The sequence below is a fragment of the Protopterus annectens genome, chromosome 17.part0 (assembly GCF_019279795.1).
Source record: "Protopterus annectens isolate FY-2018-M chromosome 17.part0, PAN1.0, whole genome shotgun sequence".
Lineage (NCBI taxonomy): Eukaryota > Metazoa > Chordata > Ceratodontiformes > Protopteridae > Protopterus > Protopterus annectens.
In genome coordinates this window covers 613286998-613311563 of record NC_056751.1, presented here as the reverse complement: position 1 = coordinate 613311563, position 24566 = coordinate 613286998, and the positions used below count along the sequence as shown (strand labels likewise).

General features: G+C 41.1%; 1 protein-coding gene across 1 annotated transcript in view; it reads right to left on the bottom strand.

The window, feature by feature from the left end:
- Positions 1-1707: 1707 nt before the first annotated feature.
- LOC122791474 (hemicentin-1-like) overlaps positions 1708-24566 on the bottom strand; it is an 810132-nt gene continuing 787273 nt past the window's right edge. Inside the window, exon 21 of the mRNA XM_044059217.1 lies at positions 1708-1811. Within this exon, the coding sequence (XP_043915152.1) occupies positions 1708-1811 (104 nt within the window). The remainder of the gene's footprint in view (positions 1812-24566) is intronic.

Below are 24566 nucleotides of genomic sequence, written 5' to 3'. Positions count from 1 at the left end.
GCTGTACTTTGCTAAATAATTATTTACAGTGCAAGAAACACTCTGTAATGGCGTCACATTGTGAATAGACACACCCATCACAAGAAACTTTTCGAAATGGCTGTATTTTGACTCCAATTTATGAAATTGTTGCAACTTTGCACACAAATAATGAATACATGCACAGTAATAAGCACACACTGTAAGCACTTTTATACACTTTGAAATACTTCGAATAACTCTAGTTATGCCCTGAATACAATGTGAAATAGTAGTTATGCCAAAACACAGTACTTTGCCAAAAAGCATGCTGTCACCTTGCTTTCTTCATACGTAATGTGCCCTTTTTGCCCTTATTATATTCGTTTTGCTCGTTTAATCTCTTTTCATGCCCATTATACTTTTCTTGTGCTCGTTTTCCTCTAAACATGCCTGTTTTGCTTTAAACATGTTCATTTTGCAATTCAGAGGTAATTCCAAACCACTTATGTGCAAATATCTTGACTTTTAACATTTTGTTTAATTAATAAACCTTCTGTGCCTCTCGTTTGTTTAATAATGTGGTTTGTGTCCTTGTAATGCTCTATTTTATCATTTTTATAAAAAAAATCATTCATGCAAGTTTTCATTACCTTTGGTTCATTTCTGGTCCTTATTCGTGCTCATTTCTCTTAGTTTACCTTCACTGTTAACTCTGCACCTCATAGCTCTGTAAAGCAGTCTCTGTAATGTCGGTTCTGACGCCATGTCGCTCGTCCAGTCAGGATAAAATAAACGAGTGTCTGTGGGTTCTGTTCAAGCAGCTTTATTATGTGCAAACACATCAGGATTCAGGCTTGATAACTTTAACTTAGATAAACTTATAAAACAAACTAGCTATTACACTCATACATACTCTCTCTCTGGCTGCACTCTCAAAATGGCACTAAAGCTAGGACGTGCTAGCTATTTATATGCACGTGCCAACCTTGAAACACTTCTTAAAGGTACAACATACACACACACTATTCTACAAGGTGGTGGAGTTGAATGAATGTCTGAATGAACAGACCAAAACCAGAATAAACCAGAATCAGAGGGGCTGCAGCCAACTGGCATAAAGTCTCAGGTGTAGTCTATGACAGAAGAATGCCAAAGAAGCTGAAAAGCAAGATGTACAAGACAGTGATGCTGCCATACTACTGTATGGTGTAGAAACCTGGGCAGTAAAGGCAGAGCAGATGAGGAAGCTAAATCTGATGGAAATTAAGTGCCTGTGAAGGGTGGTAGGATGCACACTGTCAGAAAGATGAAGAAATTAAGACATAAGAGCAGTAGCCAAAGTAGCTGCAATTGCAGAAAACATCAAAGAGAACAGATTATGGTGGTTTGAACATATGTGGAGAAAAGAAGAGGACAATCTGGTGATAGGATGAAGGTAAGAGGAAACGAGGACATACAGCAAAGAGATGTATGGACTGTGTGAGAGATGAAGATGTTCTACCTTTGCCAGCAATGTGGTTGCTGAACATCGGGGAAGCACACAGTAGAGAGGCCAGTAAGAAAGTGCACACTTACGGTTTGCAAAAAATAATAAACTGCATATAAATGAAACTGGTGCTTTGGGAAGCAATCCCAAGTGGGATTCTGTTCCTCACTCTGATGTTTTTGTGAAAAAATAATGTTGCTTCTATTTAATATAAAAAATAAGCATTAATCTGTAATAAATAATATTACTGAAAAGATGTACTATCCTAGAATATTCTTAGTGTGGGCAACATCTATACATAGTACATATTTCAAAAAAGTTATAAAAATGTAGTTACCTTTCTGCTCACAAAGTCTTTTCATTTCTGTTGATAAAAGAGATTTTTAGAGACTTAGAAATGTTAAACACTTTTTCTAACTACTTATTCACAACTTTAGTATCTCCAGAATATATACATTTAGCATAAAGTCCAGACATACTTTCCCAAATTTGTATCCAGAAAGATATAAATAATTGAATCATCTAGTCCATCCATCCACAGCCCCTTTTTCTCATTTTTGCACATGGGATCAGCGTGTCACCTCAACACTGACAATGTCATTGACTCAAAATTCAATATACAATACACAGCCAAAAAAAATGTACAAGTACAGATTTCTGATTCAGGTATTACATTTGGATCATATAATCATTGATTCTAAATTCAGGACTCAGGGCACCGTTCAGATTTTTGATTTGCTTAGTGGATTGCATGAAGATGCTAAATGTTGATTTCAGAAAGATGCATAGTTAGTTTCAGATGTATATATATAAAAAAAGAGTGATGAAATGGTAAGGGGGTAAATCTGAAGTCTGGTTATTCCATGCTACCAGCATCTCAAGGGGTTTAAATGCCCTCCTTTCTGTAACTCAGAGTACGTTGGTATTATGATGTTGATAGAAAAGTCACTCAGCCCCATGGTGATGTGCTCAGGAGAGAGGAAAGCTGTAAATGTAAACATATACTGTTGTGCTTTTTACAAATTATGTGTGAGTGCCCCTATAAAAATTTGTAGTAGGGTGCTGCATGGACCTGACAGCCTAAAGGTATTCAGTTAATCAATGGCATTTTGCAATTACCAGTGTCCACTAATTATTTTCTATTCTCCTATATTTCTACCTGAATACAACAAATAGTAGCTGATGTCCACATTATGTTGGAGCTAACATAATTTTAATCAAAGGGTATTTGTGACACTTCTTACAGCTTTAACTAGTCATCAGGTCTCAAAAAGACAGTACCTAGAACAAGTGCAGGATATAAAAAATATAAAGCTGGTGCTAAACATAGTCAACCTTCAGACATCTGTCCCTATGCAGTTTGGCTTTGTCAAGGAAATGTCATGCCTACTAAACCTCGTGGACTTCTTTGAGAAGGTCATCAAGGCAATGGATGAGAGGAAAATGCAGCACACTGCCTACCTGGGCCTGGCTAAGGCATTCAATACAATACCCAACTTGGGTATAGTTGATAAACTCACCCAATTGGGCATAAAGTCCTGTTTAACTCACTTGATTGACAGCTGGTTCACAAACAAGACTCAGGAATTCAGAATTGGTGATACCAGCTCCACTAAGAAACTGGTCACCAGTGTTACACCTTAGGGCTCCATGCTGGGACTGCTCCTATTTGGCATCTACTTCCTGGAGGTAAAGGCTAATGGCAAGGGCCTTTGGGTGACCAAGTTCGCAGATGTCGGTAAATTGGGATCTATCATAGATTTTCCAAATGACACAAACATCTTACAAGTCAAACACTGACAAATGACTGGTGCCAAAGGCATGGACTAAACTGCAATGCTAAAAAATACATTATAGTATGACATCTAGACTAATTACTCCCTTGTTAAGACACCCCTAAGAGTTGACTTGGTAGTCAGGAATCTAAGACCATATGTAGACAGTAATGATCATCATGTGGCCAAGGTAGTAAGAAAATCATTCTGTGCTGCCCAACTTACAAGTAAGGGCATGGCAACCAGGACCAAGGAAGTCATAGTGCACTTTATTCGCTCCTTATCACACCCACCATTGAGTATAACAATAACTTCAGCATGTACTTGCTAGACATATGCAACATGTGGAATGCTCACAAAGGTTCCTTACCAGAAGAATCCAGAGTATAAATACATTGCCCTATATGGATCACCTTAAGCCCTATCTCTATACCCTGCCTCCTACAGGTTACTGAAAGGCAAGCTATGAGTGGCATACAAGCCATCCTCTGATCCAGCTCTAATGGACCTTTTGCACATCCACAAAATAAACAGTATCAGAACCATTAGATCCAAGAATTTAAATTTTACCTGTGGCATAAATAAGATATGTTGGCGAGACAGATACGTGTCTCATAGGATCCCCATGCTCTGGAACATGGTCCCATCCATGTGAAGCAGAGTCCATCCCTAACCCTATTTAAGTGTAACCTTGAGCATTAGATAGGAAATCAGAAATTCACCATGGGACTGATCTCATGTTTCTGATAAGACAACGACAGACAGTAATGCTCAAACTAACACCCCCCACATAACCTATACAAACCTAAACTAACAAACATACTCCCTCCTAATAAACACCCAATGATACATAGGGACACAACTGTGTTAGATTACACAGCTAGGTTTATAAAGGCAATGGTAGTCATTAGCCTAATGTATACCTATGAACCTATACTGATGTTATCTTGCAGACCATTTTAAGTATCATAGAAGCACATAGTGAATATATGCATACACACACACACACACACACACACACACACATACACACACACACACATATGCGTGTGTGTGTATGTATATATATATATATATATATATATATATATATACATATATATATATATATATATATATATATATATACTGAAAGGTAATTTCACTGAAAACTCATTTGACTGAAACTCATTTAGTTGAAAGTTATATATGGCCTTTTCCTCACTGTAGTGCGATCCTAGAGTTAGTATATAAAGTAAGGGTGTGTGTGGGGGGCACAGCTTGCCAAATGGGGCGGTGTGAGGCATAGACCCCCACCTATTTTAAATGTTTAAACCATAGATATGGATACTTACAAGTCCAATAAATAAATCTTTCTAGAAGACAATATATAACCAAACACCCCCCTTACTTTATACACTAACTCCAGGATTGCACTACAGTGGGGAAGGCCATATATTACTTTCAACAAAATATGTTTCAGTCAAATGTGTTTTCAGTGAAATTACCTTTCAGTGAATTGTGCACAGGCAACTGAGTTTCAGTGAAATGAAGTAGACCCATATATATATATATATATATATATATATATATATATATATATATATATATATCCTCACACACACATTCACAAACACAGCATACATATGTACATATATTTGTATGTGTGTGTATATGGCTCACAAACAGGACCTTGGGAGTTAGAACTGGGGAGTCCACCTCTACAAACAGGTCAGTCACAAGCAGAGTCCCTCAGGGATCAGTCCTGGGAATGCTCCGTCAAGGGCCTCTGGATGGCCAAATGTACAAATGATTGCAACTTAGGAGCAGTCATAGAATCCCCCACTGACACTAACATTCTCCAGGAAGGGCTGACACAGATAAACAGCTTGTGTCAGAGCCATAGACTAAAAGTAAATGTCAGGAAATGCATAATAGTATCCTATGGGAAGTCATCCAACCCTGGTAACTATCATAGTGACAACACACCCCCTAATAGTCAAACAACTAGTCAGAGGCTTAGAGACACACATAGACAGTAATCTAACCTTTCATCCTCATGTGTCTACAGTAGTGAAGAAATAATTCTGTGTTGTGTAACCAATAAACAAAAGTGTGGCATCAAGGTCAAAGGAGGTTGTTGTTCCACTGTATTCAGCATTCATAATAATTATCATTGGGTATATTGCTCAGTTTGGCATGTACCTAACCAGGCACATCTGACAATTGGAATGTCCACAGAGATTTTGCACTAAAAGAATTCACAGCATAAGTAACATGTCCTATGCAGACCACCCCAAAGCCCTATCCCTGTATTCTGTCTCCAAAAGGCTATGAGGAGAGATCTATGCCTGGCATACAAGGCATTGTCAGACTCCACTCTGATGGGCCTCCTATATATATATATCTGAAAAACAAACAGCACCAGAAGTACCCGGTCTAAAGATTTAAACTTTACCTGTGCTATAAATATGACGTGATAGAGAGACAGGTATTTATCCCAGAGACTACCTTTTCTGTGGAACAGGTTCCCCATCTATGTGAAACAGAGTTCCTCCATAACACAATTCAAGTGTAATTTGGACAACTGGATGGTGAACAGGAAATTTATCCCTGGTGTGGCACCCGTGTCTCTCACGGACAGAGGCAGCCCATAAATTGTTCATCTCTCAGGCCCCAGCTTGTAAATGTTTATCTCACAAGCTCTTGCTTGCACTTATCAAGGGTAACTGAACTTGTCAGAGATTTGGGATGCATGGTAGGCTTAAAAAGGCTCTACTGGTCTTTAGCTGCTACATACCTATGAACCAACAGATAGCTAGATAAATAGATACGTATATTATATGTGTGTGTGTGTGTGTGTGTGCGTGTGTGTGTGTGTGTGTGTGTGTGTGCGCACGCAAATGTATATATATATATATATATATATATATATATATATATGGGTTCCCTTCAGAATCTCAAACTACTGAAATCCCGAATTTCAGTAGCCCGAGACCAGAAAGGCAAAAGTGCAGAATACCGAAAGCCCAGAAGCGCGAAATTCAAAATCCCAAAGTTTGGAGATTTTGAATTAGCGGTTCTGGTATTGCGGTGTGTGAGTGGGTGGTTGGAGATGTAGCTAAGTGTTTGTGTTTTACAGGTTTTGGGAAGGGGCTTTAGTGTGTGTCTGTGTGTTTTGTTAGTGTGATATGTGTGTGTGCGAGGGAATGTAGCTTGTGTGGTGGTGGTTTTGTGTGTTTGTCTGTGTAGTGCGACTTCGGAGTTATTATATTTAAGTAGGGGGGTGTGGGAGGCACAGCCCCCCCATGAAGGAGGGTGCAGGGCGGCTAACCCCCCTTCTTGTTTGTAGGGTAGGTGTTTGTGTATGCATAGGGATGTGTATGTTTGTGTTTGCGTCTGCAGTATGTTTAGTGTAGAAGTCGCGGTTTTAAATTTCATGCTTCTGGGGTTTCGAGTTTATGGATTTTCGGCTCCATGGTCTCGAGAGACTGAAATTTGAGATTTCAATATTTCGAGAATATAAAGTGAATCCATATATATATATATATAGAGAGAGAGAGAGAGAGAAAGATGCATAGATATACTGATATATAAATACAGAGTTATAGATAAAACAAGAAACAGAGAGAGAGACAGAGATAGAATGAGAGATGTTTGGTTAAAACAGAAATCACTACTTAAAATTTCTTTCTTTTGACTGTATGATATTCACTCCTGCCTACTCCAACATGTAGGGTTACCTAAGTTACACATACTATTAAATAATACACTTCAATAAACCAGAACACCTATGCCTACAATGTAGGATATGCTCAAAAATTCCTAGACTTAGCAAACAAAAATTCTTTCAAAAAGATGTATTAAAAAATTACAAATAATAATGTATTACAAAAAAAAAAAAAACACTCAACAATGTTGTACAATTAAAAAAACAATTATTGGTGAGGGGAATGAGATTGACAGTCCTGAGTTCAGCAGCCTGATTATGTCAAATGTCATAGCTAGGTGACTTCACTATAAGGCAGTCTAAATGGTTAAGGGTTCAAGGATCACTTTCACAGACATGTCCCTTATAACATGATGGTGAACCCTCTATACTTAGCTTAGTTATGGCCAGCACCCTGGAGTAGGTGGATAAAACCTTGACTATGGCCAAGGCAACAAAGGTTTGATTAGTGTCTCAGTTGTCTGATATGTTGGCAGGGTGAAATGGGCATGGTCATCCTGGGGGGACGGTGCAGACTTGACACAACTTGTAGTAGATAGCTGGAGGGATCTGGGGAAGTACAGGGGGCTGTAATATTTATGAAAGGAGAGGCACTTTCTGAATCACTGGAGAGGTGAGACAATATGCCAGCAATCCCCACTGTATAAAAATCCCTTGATGTAACTGGTGGGGTCCAGGGAAGCATAGGGGGTTGTAATCTTTAGGGAGCTAGGTATTGGATGAGTCACTCTAGAGGCAGGACAATATGCTAGCAATCTTCATTGCCATTCATGTAAAGGTGCCCACAATGGGGTGAGATGTCACCATACAAACAACCCCCCTTAGCACAATATGACACTGCCCTGGGGTGTTTTAGTCATCTCATTAACCCTGATCATCATGGATCAGAATAAGCCTAGGAGAAGATTTTTAGTTTGGTAGACCCAGTGAATGAGAAGAGACTCCCAGAAGTAGTTGATTGTCAGCTGCAGTGGTATAGTCATAAAATCTACTTAAAAAGAAAAGTCTTATTAACTGACTCACCCATACTTCTCAACTTCCTAGCACAAGAATTCTGGACCAAGCCAAAATAATAGGGGAACAAAGGCTCAAAATCAGGGCAGATGTTAATTATTGCTCTTATTAACTTGGAAATTTGCTTTAATGACACGTTTTGTATTAGCATGCATTTTTTTGATGGATATGAAGTCTGAAACTCAAATGTCTGTCATTAATTATTGACATCAGTCAGATTTTATATATCAGAAAACAAAACATTTTAATGAGGAAAACACTAATATATTAGGAGAAAAATCTAGACATTCTGCAAAATTCTGGACAGTTGTGAGGTATGGACTTATCCTTCTACCTTCTTACATGGCAAGCTACAAACTGTAAATGATAGGTATATGTACGACATTAAATGTATTTCCTTTTATTACAAGTTAGTCTGAGGTAAATGTTTGCATTTGAAATAATGGTTCTGTTATTCAGTAACTTAAAAAGGTGCATATAGAGCATGTTGAGTGGAGACTCATCTGAACAGTTTGTGAAGTTCTCTAGAAAATAAATCCAGCTGCATTTTCTTAAAGTGATGTGACTTTCAAGGAGGAAGTAGAATTTATGGCATATGGATGGTAGAGCTTCCGGCACTGGGTACAAAGTATAATATAGCTCCTCCTTCAACACATTTTTTTGAGAATTGGCAACGTTTGCATATAATCTGTTTATGACATCTGCTGTCAAAGTGAAAAACTACTTAGCTGTGTTTAGTTGTTACTGCTTCATTAAATGTCATGGTCCTTGTGGATACTTGGTTGAAGTACCATGTGTAATTCTTTTAAATCTTGCATGCAAAAATACCTAACACTTTTGCAGAGATGCAAAACATCTTGGCCAGAACAATAATGGAGATAAGGAAAGCAAAAATAAAAAGTGGTTGAAGACCATAAACTTGTGAAGGTAAAAAAAAAAAGGACAGGAAAAGGTATGATGTGCACTAAAAGGATTATTCCTTACATGGTAGAAATAATGGTGAACTGGAAGTGAGAAAAGCAGGCCATAATTAGAGAATTACTATGGACCAAGCTCCTCAGCCGTCTCAAAGGCTACGAACACCTCTACCTTGGATCCTGGTTATATAACAGGATGCCTGATTATCAGCACCATACATGATCTATCTGAAGCCCTGCTTAAACACTTTAATCTCATCCTCTCCACTGGTTACATTCCAGAAGCCTGGAAAACAGCCCACATAATGCCATTAGACAAGGGTGGTCCAACTTTGGATCCTGGTAACGTAAGACCTATTAGTCTCAGTAGCTTAATATATAAAGCTATGGAATATATTATCTCAGTCCTTATTAACATGGATATTGAAAATCTCTTAACCCTGCAACTCATCAATTCAGCTTTGTCAAGAGAAGGTCCTGCCTCTTTAATCTCATTAATTTCTGTGAAAAAGTAACCAGAGAAATGGGTAGACCTGTTCAAGGTCTTTGACATTGTTTTTCATGCAGGCATTATCAACAGACTTAAAATCTGGATATAAATCATTATCTTGTGCTGTGGATAGATAACAGGTTGTCTGCCAGAATCCGTGTCGTTAGAGTCATAAGTGTCACTTCCAAAAGCAAAAAAAATGGTACCAGTGGTGTACCACAAGATTCATTACTGGGCCCCCTTCTGTCTGGCATCTAATTCTCATACCTGCAGCCAACACTCCTGACCTAAGCTTATCTAAGTTTGCAGACAACTACAAATTAAGTGTTATTATTTGATCTTCCACTGACTCACAATTAATCCAACATGGGTTAGACCATGTTAACAGTTTGTGCAAGCACAGTGGTCTCATATTAAATGTGAGAAAATATAGCATAGTTCACTTTGATAAGCAAAACATTTGTGCATACCATATAGGTGACGCACTCCTCCAATCAGACACTGTTGTAAGAGATCAAGGCACTCTTGTTGATAGTTTCTTATCATCTGACCATTATATCTCCACAGTGGATCAGAAAGACATATTTGTGAGTTAGGGTTAGAGTAAGAGCTACTTCAGGGGATGGGATTAGTGTTGTGGGTGTGTGTTGGTGTATGTGTGATATATGTGACCATCTAATGCCATAGTTTTGTTTCCAAATGTATCTCCATTAGATCAAAAGAAGTCTTAATTTTCTTTTATTCATATAACATCAGACCTATTACTGAATATAATGCACCTTTGGCCATGCATCGTCAAAGCATATCACTCATAGGTTCATAGGTTTTTACTAAGATTATAGCCAAATGGCACCATCAAGAAACTCAGCCACATCACCATCACCTGGTATTGATGGGAAACTAGCAGCACCCCCCCCCCCCCAGTAAGTAGTCTTTCTCCACATATTCTTAATGAAAATTTGTGATCTCCCATCCAGTCATCTAGATGCATTTTAAAGGTGGCTAAGGACAAACTCTGCTTGATAGATAAAGGCAGCATATTCCAGAAATTAAGTAAATTTTGGTTTAGGTATCAATTATGCCATCTGATCTTGTTGATGTGATTATGAAGGTTTAGGGCTCTAGAGTGGGGGTTTTCTTTGCCACGTGTTCTATTTAGGTGAAGGAGTTCAAGGAATGTTGGGTTATTCACAGCATGTAAAGTTAGGCAGAGATCACCCCTGTGGAGTCTGTACAACACTGAGTAGAGCAACAGAGTTTTTAGTGTGTCAGATTTACTAAGGATTCTAAGACAAAAAATCTTTTTGGTAAGAAACGTTGAGGTCTTTCAAGCTGGTTTTGGTGCTTGATGAGGTACATGCCAAAGGATGCATTATATTAATCATGGGTCTAATAAGGGTTGGATAAATTGGGATTATAACCTCTTTGGACCTTAAGGAGATGCCATGAAGGATAGAGTTCAAGGCAGATGGATATTCTAACAGCCACAGAGACACGGTGGTTAAAGTAGAGTCTGTTATCAACATATGTACCCAAGTGCCTGATGACAGTTTCAAATTTAAGTGTGATGTTATCTGTGCGGTAATCAGAATCAGTAGTGTTGCACAATTTTCCAAAGGAAACTACAGTAGCATAGCTAGGGTGGGTGAAGGAGACAACTACCCTGGGAGCAAAGTGCTGGGGGGGGTGCGATCAACTGATACCAATTGCTCGTTAATGCATCCGGCTTTGAAAAGCCACATATGCATTTACGGCCAAACCTTAGTGCTGTAGAACTACCTGTGTGCAAAATGTAGCAACTGCTTTGCTACATCAGTAGCACTCCATGCCAGGTATAAACTGTATCAGCTGCATGATGCATTTGTATTAGTAGTTTGCTACAGTTTAAAATAAATAAATAAAAACTTTAAGTAAAATGAGGGGAAGAAGGGTTGGGGCAGGGAGCAAACATGGGACCTGATTGGCTGGGCAGGAAAAGGGAATGTCATGCATTTGGCCACCTGGTTGGTGTGCACTAGAAAGAGACTTTTTCTTTTCTTTTTTTTCTTTGCTGTTGATTTGTGATGAGGGTGTGGGGTGCTATTTCATGGTACTGAAACAGGGCACCGACTGAGCCAACTACAGTTCTGGTGTAAAGGGTAAGTCCATGATTAGTACATTAAGCATTTACTTGATCCAGCCCTCGCTAGAGAATTTGAGTATCAGAATGGGAATGGAGATCCACTTCAGATTTGCACCTGACAGACCTCAGAGACCGATAAATGAAAAGACTGGTGGCTTCAAACATCTTTATTATCAGGACAGATTGAAAGTCCTCTCTCTATAGAGAAACCTCAGGGATTCATGAGTAAAAAATATCACTGGCCTCAAAATCTTCATTATCAGGAGAGACTGGAAGTCCTCTTTCTGTACTCAGTCACTTGTACAGTCCTCCATAGAGCTCTGTGTCTATGTTTTCAAGCTATGAAAGAGCTGTCCCTCTTTGATTTCCATTTCCTTCATAGAACAAATGGTATCTCAAATACTCAATTAAAAGAACTAGACTTTCATAAATATTTGACATACTGGCATTACAGACTTATATTTCAACATATCACTCGCCTATCCCTCACCTCTGGAACCAAATTCCACCTTTACAATAAATAATTGGATGGGCCTCCTCAAATTCTCACCTAATCTATCTTGTCTGGGTTCCTATCACAAAATCGAACAGGCTGAAGAGTGAATGGCTTTAACATCGGAAATGCCACTCATCAATGTGTTTTTTGTGAAATCGCAGTACAGTGAAGATTGGAAAATTTGCCCTTTCCTCGCTGTAGTGCGAACTTGGATTTGATATATATAATTAACTGAGGGTGTGGGGGTGGCGACTTCATGGTAAGGCATTTTGATGTTTAAGCCGTTCGCTCTCTGGTCTTTTTGGTCTTGTAATATAGACCCATCTTGTCTTACCCTCGTTGAGGCTAAAGAGAAATACTGAATAGGGTTTTCGGCTAGGCTTGAAAATTTCCTCTCAACTGTACAGCTTTTCGCAGAATGTCCAGGTTTTTACCTCATGATTTTGGTCTGTTTCTCATAAAGTTGTGTTTTTCTCTCAAATCACTGGAAGATTGCTGAGGGTTGAAGTCAGAAAATAATGGCAGACATAGTTACAGACTTCATACCCTTCAGAAAATCCATGATAATGCAAAACCTGCTATTCTATCAACTTTCTAAATTTGTAGGAGCAATATTTAAAAAGTGTCCCTATTTTGGTGCCTTTGTCCCCCCATTATTTATGGCTTTGTCCAGATTACTTGCTCTAAGAAGTTGAGAGGTATGCTTGAAATAGTATGCAGACCAAATGCCTATTACTTACCGAAGAACCTATGTGCCATGCTAATTTTCACAAAAGTGGCAATATTACATTGGAAATGGAAGAACTGAAATTTAATATAATCCGAATGCAACTAACATCCTTAGTATTCTCATTTGTACCCTGGTCTGAGCTCATAAATGGTCTGATAAGGCCAGTCCTGTACACTGGTAAACAAACATAAATAAATCAATCAGTCAATTAATCAATCATTAAACTTATACTTCTCACTTAGTCTGCAAACACAGCCACCAAAGTTTCATCTGGTGAATATCAAACATAAAACAAAGACACACCACTGCAATTAACCTCATAAACATAACACTATACCATCACCCCATAAAAGCTGTGCTTCACCAGCCCTGCCTTACAAAATCCTAGCTAAAAAAGAACTTAATGAAATTAAGAGAGAGAAAAACAACTCTCACCTGATCGAGACTCAAGAGACAATGTGAAGAGGAATTTGCAAACTGATAATAATAAAGAAATAAAAAACAAAATGAAAACTTTTTTTGAAGTGACATCTTCTTTGGCACCAGCCACTCAAAGTACCAAATAACAGTTCCTAAACTATTGCAACTCTCAGTCCCTTACTACAGTTTCACTGCATACCTCATATCTTCACTCTGAGAGGATCAGTGTACTTTTTAAAACCCCTTTCTGTAAATACAATATAACACTATTATCATAGCTGCCTCCCATTCCACTCCCATGACAGGAAACAGATTAATAAACCATGACCAAAATGCGCTCCAGCAAATACTTAGAAAAGATTTACTTCTTTGCTAGGGACTGGGGCTGAGGAGTTTCAATCTTCTTTTTTTCCATTTTTTATTTTTCACTGCAGGGCCAGCCCAGAGGTTTCTCTACCTGCACACAATTTATCCATTTGCTCCATAATAATGACACTCGGGAATTCACAGGCTAGGTCAGAACCCTATGGCCCATTCTTCCCAACCAGGCCATTATTTCCTCTGGAGTGAGGGTCAGGTATTAAGGAATAGGAAAGCTTTCTGGTCCTGTGAAGCAGACTACCATTCCCCTGGTGGAATCCCCCCCCATTCCCAATGGCTCTCGAAGTTCTCCTATGTGTTACCTGCCGTGGGAAGTATGCCTCCACAAACTCACTCAGCTAAGTGCATGTGCATGTGGCTGTGCATGCTCAGTCAGATAAAACACTCCAGTCAAATAAAACACCTATTGCTCCTGCTAGGTGTCACCAAGTGACCCCCCCCAACCCCAGGATGGGTAAACTGGCTATGTCTGCTTGCTCCCATCTGCCATCCTGCCTTGCCAAGTCTCTCAGCACCTGAGCTAATAATTCAGCTTGGGTCACCTGGGCTATAGTTGGAGCCTTGTCATTCTATGCTACAAGAGCTAGGTATACAACCTAACGTTTAATACCAAACACAAAACTGTAAAGCCACCATGTGTATCAGGCTACCAAATGAAAAATCTTCACCGAGAAATCAACATTCCATTATGACCCCAGTAAGCAACAATCACCATCCAACAACCGTTCTTGTCCCATTTTATTCTAGGAACACAGAAAACCTGCAAAGCATTTTGTCATTTGTTAAACCTAATGCTTAGTAAAGTAATTAATTTTAAAACAGGGTGGCCACGGTGGTGCAGTGGTTAGCATTGTCACCTCACAGCAAGAGGTTCTCCGGTTCGATCCTCGGCTGGGGTGCCTTCTGTGCGGAGTCTGCATGTCCTCCCTGTGGTCACGTGGGTTTCCTCCGGGTTCTCCGGTTTCCTCCCACATCCCAAATGCTGTAGGTGGATTGGACACTCCAAATTGGCCCTAGGTGTGTGTGTGTATGTTTGTGTGTGTGTGTGTGTGTGTGTGTGTGTGTGTGTGTGTGTGTGTGTGTGTGTGTGTGTGTGTGCCTTCAGTGGAAAGTTGGGCACCGGGCTGGCAACTCGACATCATAAAACTCCACTGCCAATCACGAGCGGACAGGTAATCCGCTGTGGCGACCCCTAACTGGGAAAAGCCGAAAGAAGAAGAAGATAACCCTATGAACAAGCATGCATACACACCTTCAAAATTAAATCATGCCAGTTATTATTATCCAACCTATACACTAAATGGCAACTCCTTGGATCACTCATTCACCTGTAGGGTAATTTCATCCCACTTTGTAATCAAGATTCATTAATCACATGTGTGACCTAACATTTGTTACCCACATTATCAATCTTGTATAAAGTTTCCCAAGTAACATCTTAGGAAACTGCTTTATCCATACAAACATATTACCCCTTCCCCACGTACCACAGATGCACTAAACTCCAACATTTGTTCATAGGTAAGCTATGTACGAATTCCCTGATTCTAAACTACCTACTCTCACCATTTACATGCTATTCTTTCTTTCTTTATTTCTTTCTTTATTTTACATTTGTTTACCGGGAATGTCCAATTGAGCCAATTGCGTATTTTCAGTGGAAGCACGGAGCATACCTCTCAACCTCTCAACCTGGAGATATCAAAAATCTGGTCAAAGGCCCATGAAAAGTAGGTACAACTGGACAAAAATGTGGACGCTATTAAGCATAAAATTTGCATGTATAATAATGTAGCCCCACCCACTCCAATAGAATTGTGGGATATCAACATTCAAATAATTGTGAAACTTTTCCCCAATTTAACATTAACTCTGAAAATATACATTCACATGGAAACACCAGTTAAAGTCCCTTTACAGCATTAACAAAAAATCTTAAGGGAAGTAGTAGGCAATAGGCAAGTAAAACACTTTGCATTCTGCTTTCTTTCCTACAATACTTCTAGCATGTACACACTGACATCACGTTAGATGCACGCTTACATAAATTTATTAAAACAACGTACATCAGTAACTGTAGCATCATATATATAAAAGAACTGTGCAGTCTATTAATCTTAATAGAAAACTAAAGTCTGTCAAAACAATAATTGGTATAACAAGCCACTGATGTTTTCGATATGTGGGCATCAGGTCATTCTGATCAATGGATGATATAAATCTGATTCAGAAACCTTCTGCTCTTGTAGTTATGTAACTACCAATGTGCATTAGTAGGCTTTGTAAACAAATCTGGTAGTTGCTGATACTGGGCACTGACTCATACCTCTAACTGTCCGCAAATTAGACTCACATTTTAGTTCTATCCAGGTCTCTCTTCTTAATTACCATTCCCTCCTAAAACTGGTGAATTTTGGAGAAAAGGTGGTGAATCACACGATATATAATGACAATAATTAGAGTTATACACTTCTATTACTTCAGAAAATAAGAAGGTATGTACTTACCGTAATGTTCCATGTTTGTTGTCCATCTTGCTTACATTCTTGCAGGCTGGGTTCGGAGCCGATCATGGCTCTGACTCGGCCGAATACTAAAGCTCGAGAGCTTTCACTAGCTTGAGGCTAACCCCTATCCCATGATACTCTGGACCACATCCTTAGATCTTGTTTGCAAGTAAAAGATTTTGACTAACCCCAAAAAACTAAACCAGAAGAATATATCTATATACAGATGTTTGGAATGAGACAAAAAACCCGAGACTCCAAATCATCATAACTATGTACATAAATATAGAATTGTCCACCCATTACTCCAGGAACACAGGATGGGGGTAGGAGGGTGGGACACAAGTATGTAGGCGAGATGGACAACAAACATGGAACATTATGGTAAGTACATAACTTCTTAATGTTATGTTGTCCTATCTCACTGTAATTCTTGCAGGTTGGGACAGCGTCCCTAGCACCTTAATCCCAGGGTGGCTCAAGAAAAAATACTCTTTAACACAGTGGATCCAAAGGAAGACCTAGGATGTAGAGACTGCTCTTGTGGAATCTCCCTTTATCTTCCCTGGTAGTTGTTTATTATTCTTACTGTAAGAGAAAGAAATGCAATCTGTCAGCCATTTTGACAAAGTTACTTTGGAAACTGCCAACCCTTTTTTTATCAGAGAAGGACACAAAAATCTGGTCGGATTTCCTGAGGTCTTTTGTCCTATACAGGTAAAAGCATAACTAACTATATACATCCAACTGATGCAATATATACTCTGCCTTGTCACTGTAGTTTGGAAATAACACAGGCAATTCAATGGATTGGTTCATATTATTCTCTGAACAGACTTTTGGAAGGAACACTGGATTAGTTCTCAAGGATACCCTATCCTTGTGGAAAATGATATAAGGGGAATGAATAGAAAGAGCTTGTAATTCTGATACCCATCTGGCAGAGGTAATGGTTACGAAAAAGTGAGTCTTCCATGACAAATACTTAAAATCACAAGATGATGCAGATTAAAAGGGTGATAAAATCAATGAGTTTAGAACAAGATTTAGGTCTCAAGGGACTGGGGGCTCTTTGATTGGGGGTCTGAGTAAGAAAGTGCCTTTGAGGAAAGCTTTACATTACCTATAAGACATAATAGGAACTCCCATTTCTCCAGCATGGGAATTAGAAATGGCTGCCAACTGAACTCTGATTGTCGCTGCTGCAGCTCCTTCGTCAAAGAGTTTGGAAAGAAATTCTAGGATTGCATTAACAGGAGCTGTAAAAGGTTGTATGTTCTGTCCCGCAGCCCAGCATGAAAATCTTTTCCACTTACTGGAATACAATCTCCTCATAGACGGTTTATGGGAAGAGGCGAGAATATGACTCACTACAGGGGAAAAAAAGTAACACCTGGCTAAGCATGGAATTGGAGCAGCCATGCTGTCAACTTGACAGTTTGGATAGATGGATGGAACTACCCCAAAGAGTGGCTCAGGTGGTCTGGAATTGGATCCAGAATCCAAGGTTCCTCCAGCAGATGGGGCCGAAGAAAGGGGAACAAAACTTGTCGAGGTCAGTAAGGAGCAATGAGGATGATAGTGGTTTTCAACAAGCTGGCTTTCTGCAGTACTTTGGAATCAGAGGAAATGGGGGAAAGGCATAGAGTAGTCCCGGGGGTCAATCATGAACCAGTACATCCCTTGGTGACTACCCTGGAGGAGGAATATGAGGGCAAAGTGGTTGCTGCATTTGGCATTCATGGAAGTGGTGAAAAGGTCGCAGCAAGGCTGGCCCCATTTTTGGAAGATCTTTTCCACAATCTCTATTTTCAGGGACCACTCATGAGGCAACACAATAGCTCTGCAGAGTTGGCCACTATCACGTTGAATTTCCCTGGGATGTGCATTGCTATCAGAAAGCGATTAGAAGTAATCACTCATTGCCAAACTTGTTGTGTCTCCCGACATCATGGGTAGGATTTGGTTCCTCCCTGCTTGTTTATGTACCACACTACTGACATGTTGTTTGTCTGAATTGCAACTGTCCCTGTCAGTCAGGAGATCTGAAAAGCCTGCAATGCATAGACCACCACTCATTTCCAGAACATTAATGGGCAAGTGGCTTTCATTTTCTTGCCATAGACCTTGGACTGTCATCCCCAGATAATGCCCCCCACTCAATCTGGAAAGCGTCCATGGTCAGTACTGCATTGGGTTGGGGAAGGACATGGGGCTGGCCTGGATACAACTGGTCTGTCTGCAGCCACCAAAGGAGATCTTTTCTGCAAGATTCTGTGATGATAATCTGATGTGGAAGAGAAAGATATTGCATTGACCATTGGGCAAATAGCAACCACTGCAGAACCCTCATGTGTAGTCGTGCTAGGGGAACTAGAAGAATAGCTGCTGCCATGGTGCCCAGAACTCACAGCACATATCTGGCCTGAACTTTCTTCTTTGACATCAAAATCTTGATTTGCTGATGAAGGGATTGCATTCTGTCTAGGGTAAGTTTTGCAGTCATATTTCTTGAATGCAGTTTTGTGCCTAAGAATGTAATATGCTAAGATGGTGACAAGGCATATTTTTTTAAGTTTACTGTGATGCCTAGTCTGGCACAAAGTGACATTGTTTCATCTCTCATTCATAGTAGTAGATGCTTGGTGGTGGTAGATAGGAGCCAGTTATAAGGTATGGAAACACACAGAATCTCTGATGTCTCAAGTGAGCCGTGACCACTGCCATGCATTTGGTGAACACTATGGGGGTTGTAGTGCGACCAAAGGGCAGGGCTCAAAACTGGTAATGACTGGCTCCCAGTCAAAAGCATGTCTCCTGGATCGCATGTCCATTTTTATATGGTAGTACACATCTTGGAGATCTATTGAGCACATCCAATTGTCTTTTCTGATAAATGGGAATATTGACTGCAGAGTTACCATCTTGAACTTTGACTTCTTCACTGGTTTATTTAGCTTGCTGAGATCTAGAATGGCTCTCCAGTATCCTGTCTTTTTTGGAACTAATCTTGAGTAAGTTCCAGACCCCATTTGATCTGCGGGGACCTCTTGGATGAATCTTTTTCCTAGCAATGAGAGAGAATATCTCCTGTATTGCATAGTCCTTTTGACCAGGTGGAACGTCTGATAAGGACTGGTTTACCGGAGGGGGAAAGGAAAATGGTATGTAATAGCCTCTGGATACAACTGTTTGTACCTATTTGTCTTGGGAGATTTCTTGCCAGGCATTTGGGTACAGTGACAATCGACCCCACGACTGCATCCAGAGAAGAGCAGGCGGGCCTCCTTTCAGGAGCACTGGAAGGGCATGTCAAAGAACATATCTCTGTCACCCTGATTTTGTGGACACCCCCCCCCCCCGCCACAAGGTTGGCATATTCCATTATAACTTTCCCCTCTGCCCCTTGGGGAAAAGTCACCACGTGTGTCAGAAAACCATTTTGGGACTTGTGGAACCACATCTTTCTGCCCTTGTGACCTTTGGGATAAGGTATAGACAGGGCAGAAAACTGACTATAACGTCAGATAAGGTTTTTCTATCCTGCTTGCACGTGGTCAAAGTTTATTTCACCTTTGGTCCAAAAAGGGATAAACCATCAAAAGGGGTGTTGGTGAAAGAAGACTTGAAGGGCTAGGCAAAGTTGCAAAGGTACATCCAGGAAGGCCTCCTCAGAGAAATTCCTGTCACTGTCGCTCTACTTGCTCCATCAGCCGCATATGAAATGAGTCTCATGGAGGAGTTAACTATGGAATTGAAGGTGGAGAGCTGTGAGGATATGTTGTCTGTAGATCTCTGAGCTACAGAACCCTGAAGGGTATCTCCAAGCTCTTTTGGGAGATCCCTTTGAAGTCTCATAAAATGGGTAAGGTAATTCAGCAACCATAGGGTGAAGGCCACTGAAGAAAAGGCACACTTTCCATAGCTGTCCATGGTCCTAGACTCCTTATTAGGATGATGGACAGATGAGGAGGTCTCTGATAGCTCCTTTTTGATGGCCGCCACCACCACCATCACATTTGCAGGGACACCCTTAGTCAGGAATTCCTTCTCTGAGAGAGCAGTAATAAATTTAGTAGCTGTCTTCAGAACAGGCTCCACTGTATCAGGTGATGTCCAAGCATTACGAGGGATGACACCCAATAGTTGGTCAAATGGGGGAGTCACCAAGGAGGTGGAAAGTTGAGACCCAAAAGCCTCCAGATATACCAATTCATCCTCTGAAGGGTTGGTAGACTTCCAGCCACCCCTCTGTCTTAGGAACTCAAGGATGTTGGAGAAAGAGACATCCTCAGAGGGGGACCGTGGGGACCTTCAGAGTCAACTAAATCTGTATCATTAGTGACAGACTCAGGGGAGTCTATGTGCTTCATCTTGCACAGTCTATTCCCAGGGACTTCTTTAGGGGGTACTCCAGAAAAGTTTCAGAAGGTACAATGCCACCTGCAGTGGCCTCCTGGGGTTCTAGGTCTCTACACTTGGGAGGGGACAGTGGTGAGGAGATAGACACTGGCACCTGGGAGGAATGAGAAGTTGGCTCCAAGGGTGGGGCTGTCTGGGGAGACAGCACCCTCTCTATCAGTTCAAAAGCCCCCTGCCCCATTCTGAAGGGACTCTCCACTCCAGAGAGACATAAGGTCAACTCCGAGGTGGAGCTGGTGGCTCCAAATCTGAGGTAGGAGCCAAGCTCAACTTAGCCAAGGCACTGAGAGGTAGAGTTGGATCGGATGACTGTCCATGCTGACTCTCCTCCCTGGACTCGACTAGCAAGTGTGGGCTCCTAGATTCCTCGACACTGGAAGGAGCCAAGGACATCAAAATTGAGGTTGGAACCAAAGATTCCAAAGGTGGTCTCGGTGCCGACAGTTCTGCTACTATTGGATGCAGTCTCTCTGGGTCTGAAGACTCCAGGGTGATCAGAGGAGGAATCAAAAAGGCAGGTGCTGAATGGGGTTGCTCTGATTCCTTTGGGGTTGGAGATGACAAAATTTTAGCCAGGGCCGGTTTTTGGAGCAATCTCTTCACCATCCACTCCAAGTCATCTTCAAATAAACTCCTAGAAGAATGGGTGGACAAGGAAGGAGCTCTACCTCTCTCTAAAATAGGAGATCTCAGTGTTGGAGATATCAGCTCCAATAAAGGAGACTGACTCTTTGATATCTTTATCGGGTCCATGGACACTCTAGGCACTGAAGAGGATTTTTTTGTTCCAGACATGTTGAAATAGAGATCCCTTGGTTCTGATAATACCATTTTCTTTGGTGGCTCCGAAACTGGAGCTGTAGTAGACAGTCTTTTCTGTGATTTAGTGTGGGTTAAAGAAGGGGATGAAGATTTGGAGCTCTGGGAGGTATCTAAAGCTACCTGAAAAGGCCCTTTTAATAAACCCCTTGCCATCAACTTATTCTTTCACTCATGGAGCACCCTGCTACTGAATCCGTAACATATGGTGCAGGGGTCCTGTAAATGGATGGCACCAAGGCAGTAAACACAACTCATGTGCCTATCCATGAGAAACATTTTTTGACTGCATTTATCGTGCTTCTTGAATCCTGACTGCCTATGCTCCTTGGGTTCCTTCTCCTTATCCTTAGATATCCTGTCTATCACTACAGCCAAACAAATTGACTAACTAACTAACTAATAAGACAAAGGCTATAACTGCAAAAACACGCACAACAAACTGTAACTAACACTATAAACTACAGTGAAGAAAGTTACAAGTATATATATATACTTTTTTATATAACAAGTGTAACACCAAGAAAAAGAAAGGGAAAGGTATAAGAATCCTCTAACTCAAATGGATTCTAACCTTAAGGGGAAGCAGCCCTCTAACTTAAATGGTCCGCAAGAGCCCTCTAAGTTAAATGGAACTCTCACCGGTAGTTGGGAAGGGGGAAAAACTAACTACTACAATGACCTAACACAGAATACATGAAAAGTAATGATCTATAAAGAAAGCAGTAGAGCGAGAGAAAAATTAGACAAATAGAATTAGAAAGCCTATACCTAGCCACCTAGCCAGTAGGAACACTTCTTGATCGAAACGAGATCTGGGGATGTGGCCCAGGGTATCATGGGGTAGGGATTAGCCTTGAGCTAGTGGAAGCTCACGAGTTTTATATTCTGCGGGGTTGGAGCCCTGATCATCTCTGAACCCATCCTACAAGAATTACGGTGAGATAGGACAACATAACATTGTATATTAATTCGTAGGATCTTATTCTGTCAATATCTCAAATTAATATCTATATATATATATATATATATATATATATATATATATATATATATATTTGTGTATGTGTGCATATAGTGTCATGTTTCCTGATTAGCAGCTGATCTGAATGTCTGCAAAGCTTTCTGTTGGAATGCAGACTTAATAGACCTGCAGCAGCAGGTCCACTATGCAGAGATGGGAAAAGTAAACAAAGGAAAATTACCTATAACTTGGAATAAAGCAATATCACAGGACCTACTGCAAAGTATACACATATATAAAACTCATGTAAGCTGCAGGTTCCTGTTGAATTATGCTAAATCACCAGACTTCATCACTGTTTCAGTCAGAGTTTCTCTTATTCTGTGTGGAGCTTAAAAGTTCTCTCCATGGTTTTCTCTCTTCCTTCCTCACCAAAAAAAAAAAAAAAAATTGCTGGGTATCTGAAACTCTGAGCTTTATGTGTCTGTGTGAGCACGCCGGCGTGCAAGAGAGAGTACAGGCATGCACAGCATTTACTCTTGCCTTTATGAAGAGACTATTTAATGTCGGCTAGAGAGAGAACTTCTTTTTCTAGGCCTGACCCAGAAACGTTTGTGTGGCTAACTGACTTTCATTTTAAGAATTTACATTTGAGTATGTAAGCTGTAACTCATTTTCATATTCATATCGTTACTTTAACTGTTTGCTTGCACTGCTAATAGCGCACACACTAAAACTCCTGCGGCTCTCTCTTAGTATTATCTGCACAGCTATCTTAGTGCTGCTCGCATGAAGCCAGTAATATTATGTACTCTTTCCCTACTGTTAGCTTCTTTTGTTTTTACAAATGCAGATGCTCTTTCTGGACAGTGTTACAGATTTTGTGGATCCTTGTTCCCACACAAACATTAATGCCTTGCTGAACACATGAATTAAAATGACCCTATCTCATAAATAAATTGTAAAACTCAAAAAAAAAAAAAAAAACATAAAACCTATAGAAAGAATAGCCAAAAAAAAAGGAAGAAACCAGAAAATGTGTATATTTAAACCAAGGTGACCATTTTGTTACAGGACCTAAACTGGGACACTTGAGGGCTGCCCCAGGAAGCCAGGTCTGCAATCCCATTCTCCCAGCCCCCATGGAAGTGGAGATGGGGCAGCCATGACATTTTGCATTGGGGCAGGCATGTTGACCTCCTGTCCGTCACCAGGCACTCTGGGGATGTCACTCTGTGAATAGTACCACCAAGGAGGCAAGAGGCCATATGCCAAGAGGCTTGAAGTAATGCATATTCATCGGTGCCTAGCACTATGGGGGTGAAAGACTGAGATATGCTGCAAAATGTGCAGAGACAGGAGGACCCAGAGCCATCTCCCCTGCGAGTTTGAAAGCCCTAGGTGCAAGGCACAGTGGAGAACCAGTGTCATGGAAGTCTGGCTGAGGGACAGTCTGAGGCTTTGTGGCCCAGCAGAGTTCCATGAGGCTGGGAAGATCTCCTGAGAAGCTCCAAGAGCACGCATGACACTGCATGACTTGGCAGCAGTTAGGAGATATGTAACCCTGGAAAAGAGCTCTCTCTCCCCTGGGTAGAAGTAGAACCCCAGAGGGGGTCAGTCCTGATGGATGTCTGGAAGGGAGAGAGAGGTGGAAAGTGACTGGTACAGGACAGCTCTAACCTGGGTAAGGGGGGTATGGACCATGCCCCAACTGGGACAGAAGTCTGGAAGGGGGAGAGAGACAGATAGTAGCAGGGCTGGGCCACCTCCTGCCTGGGTGAGGGGGTTCAAGCAGAGCTCCCCACAACAGAAGTCCATAAGGGATCGCTAGGGCGGACAGCAGCGGGGCCTGGAGAGCTCCTGCCTGGGTTAGCGGGGTAAGGCACATCCCCCCCACGATGGTAGACCTTAAGGGAGCAATTGGCGGACAGTGGTGGGACCTGGAGAGCTCCTGCCTGGGTGAGTGGGGTCAGGCAGAGCTCCCCATGATGGAAGTCCTTGAGAAAGTGCCAGGGGGAATGGCAGAACAGCCTGGAGAGCTCCTGCCAGGGTGAAAGCATCCAACTTCACCCCATAACTGACAGCATCCTTGAAAAATCTCAATGTCCCCAGAGCTGCTCTGGTTGGGAAAGCAGGGGGACTCTGAAGCCTTCATGAAAGTGGATCTGCCCTTCAGCGGCTGAGGGGAGTTCTGGAGGAGCAGATGGGATTGGAGGGAAGCTCCCCTGAGAGGGTCCGAGGGCATGAGCAATCCAGCACAATTTGGCAGCCTGCAGGAGACATGCAGTTGGCAGAGTTCCCTAACATGGGGTGCCATGGCCGGGAAAGGTCTATTGGCCAGGTCAAAGGGGAG